The sequence below is a fragment of the Austrofundulus limnaeus genome, unplaced genomic scaffold (genome assembly GCF_001266775.1).
Source record: "Austrofundulus limnaeus strain Quisiro unplaced genomic scaffold, Austrofundulus_limnaeus-1.0 Scaffold148, whole genome shotgun sequence".
Taxonomy (NCBI): Eukaryota; Metazoa; Chordata; class Actinopteri; order Cyprinodontiformes; family Rivulidae; genus Austrofundulus; species Austrofundulus limnaeus.
The window spans coordinates 597,334-600,261 of record NW_013952550.1 but is presented as its reverse complement, the minus strand read 5'-3'; the positions used below and the strand labels follow the sequence as shown (position 1 = coordinate 600,261).

At 38.8% G+C, this 2,928-nt stretch overlaps 1 protein-coding gene across 4 annotated transcripts in view; it reads left to right on the top strand.

The window, feature by feature from the left end:
- Positions 1–2,928, top strand: part of ptprub (protein tyrosine phosphatase receptor type Ub) — a 311,934-nt gene that overhangs the window by 257,553 nt on the left and 51,453 nt on the right. For all 4 annotated transcript variants that reach the window (XM_014016596.1, XM_014016595.1, XM_014016594.1 and 1 more), the window contains one exon: positions 179–369. In XM_014016596.1, coding sequence (XP_013872050.1) covers positions 179–369 — 191 coding nt within the window. The remainder of the gene's footprint in view (positions 1–178; positions 370–2,928) is intronic.

Below are 2,928 nucleotides of genomic sequence, written 5' to 3'. Positions count from 1 at the left end.
AGTATGGACATCTGAAGATACTTAAAATTACTTCAGAATAAAAGTCTGTAGTTGTTCCAAGTTAAGATCCAGTTACCACAAGAGTAAGTACATTGTTTTGATCCCACCCTGCCTGTTTGAAAATTCTTTGAGTTCCAGATTGTGACAGGTGCGCTAACTGTTCCTGTGTGTGGTCCAGGTGATGCTCGGAGTTCGGTGAACGAGGCCAGCAGTTTGCTGGGGGGCTCCCCGAGGCATCAGTGCGGAGGCCGTAAAGGCTCCCCCTACCACACGGGTCAGCTCCACCCTGCCGTCCGAGTGGCCGACCTCCTCCAGCACATCAACCAGATGAAGACCGCCGAGGGCTACGGCTTTAAACAGGAATACGAGGTGAAAGGGCACTGTTCCAGCCTGTTCTTCCACTCTGACATTATAAACAACACGGACAGCTTTATAATCTGTCAGTGGCTCAGGAGGTAGAGCAAGTCGCCCACTCTCCACAAGGTTAAAGTTTAATGCCTGACGTCTCCAGCCTGCATGTTAAAATATCCTTGAGACAAAAACTCAACCTTAGATAGTCTCTGAAGTGCGCATTCGTGTGTGTGTGTGTGTGTGTGTGGGAAAGGAAAAACTGCTGCGTACCGTGTAAAAACTTGTGCCGTGACGGTATAAAATGAGCTGCAAACACGTACTGCTGTGGGTGCACTTCTCAGGAGAGGTAAATTACAACACAGTTTTGGAAAACTGGATTATTACAAAGAAAGGTAGTCTATAAAATGTTTGTCACAGCATAATTTGTTTTGTTAAATAAGCAACCTCCAGGGTCAGTTCAGCTGTAAATAAAACAAAACTGTAGACGTRGAAAGGAGGAGTTCAGTCTGCATCGATTAACGAGGGAAAGTGTGAATCRAAACCAAATTCATTTTGTTTTAATGTGACTCAAAAAAAATTCATTAAGTTTATTTTCCATTTCTTTATTTACTTTTTTCTTAATCTGTTAAGATTTAAAAGACTCAAATGAAGCACCCCACATTTCATTTAAAGATGAAGGTGTTAATGTTTTTCATTATTTCTGATGAAAGTTGTGATTATACCACACAAAAGCCTTAGGTTTGCAATTTAGCTGCTGTCATTWAGGGCACATAGCTGAAGCTGATGTGTAGCTGGCTGATTATAGTTGCTGCTTTGATCAGTGAGTGAGAATATCCTGACGTCCAAGAAAAACTGGTTGCCATTTTTAGAGATTCTCCTAAACGCTCATTGCTGTCTTTAACTGCTGACGTTGCTAAACCAAAGTTGTACATTGTTTTTTACACAAACTTAGTTTCAACATATCTGCCCTAATTTGGAAAAAAAATCGTACAGTTGAGTAATTTCACTAGGTCTTACAGGTGTAAAGCACTTTCTCTTTTACAAATGTTAAAGTAGACTTATCATGCTTTAAAATCCTTCTGTGTCACATTTAAATCATTGTCGGGCTCTATATAAAGTGGAACTGCAATGCTTTGGTCTGAATTACTTCTTATTGTAACTCCACAAGCCCCTCTTTCACCTCTTTTCTGAGGTGTGTCTGAGRGCAACTCRTTTCGATGCTGTCTCTTTRAATCCAAACAAGACGCTTCACACCTCACCCATCTAGCTTCCAGACCGGTCTATTCTAGTTTTGATAGCAGAGATAAAGCCGACTATATAGCRGCACAGAAAATTTTTATTTACATTAAGTAAAAGATGTCAACGAGAAGACTTGCCCATCCAGCCGTATATGATGGAGCCAGAGTCTGACCCAGACAGAGAGGAGAATGAATATGACGAAATTGAAGTTGGTWAGCCCAAACATTACTTGGCTGTTCYGTCGSAAATAATTTGATGTAATACCATAGTTCAGAAAACGACATAGAGAATACAGATAATTGAACTGGTTGAAAAATATGACCCGAAACAGAGTATAAAGAAATCTATGCAGCTATGATATTCTATGTTCAGTTATTTACAACTTGTAACCTTTCCAGAGAACCCGACTTCAAACTGCCTGAACTATCCCTTTAGCTGCTTGAACGGATCAAGTCATTTCCTTTTCTTCAGAGGCCTGAACTCCTAGTTCAGTTATTCTGATGTTTTTTTATGTAATCTTAATGTTCCAGACTGATGTGAATAACAGATGACGTCTGTCATAGCACTGGCCACACATACACTCAGCCACGCAGATATAAAGCAGCTTTACTGGGTTAAAGTCGCACCAAAAAAAAAAAAGAGAAGTTTCTCTGAAGGGTTTTCTGGCAGCTCCCCGATAGCAGAAAAGTATCATCTCTTAGACACGTTCCAATTCTATCCTGGAGACTTTCCTAACAGAAATGTTTGACCTTAATTGGCRACATCGTTAGTGCTAAAAGGTAATGGAAGGGTCTGAGCTTGTTTACTTGTTAAAGGAAGGTGAAASTATTGAGAGGTGGAAAAAAAACCAAGGCCAAATGTTAATGCATGGTGAGCAATGCTTCTGTTCTAAACACACAGCACAGTATTTAACTCTATTGGAAGAGCTTAAATTTTGATAGTATTAGTTAAAGAGGTTTGTCACATCCAAATTGTTTACAGGCATACGTGTTTGTTTTTATTAAAACAGTTATTCCCAAAAAAGTGAAACACTGCTCGCTAAAAGAAACCATAATAACCATATTTGGCCCTGCATAGGTCTGTTTTTTTTTGTCACTTCAGTAGAAAACGAAACTAAATATTATTAGTTTATTTATTTCTTCAAATTAGAAATATTGAAATAGAGATTAGAAGCATATTAAATATACACCAAGACAACACAGGACCACACACCCAACATCTGTCCGCTCACCTGAAAAATAAATGGATAAAAACATGGATGGCATATATAAATATATACACATACCCATACATATATAAAGATATACATACATACATGCCTACATTCATAAATATTGT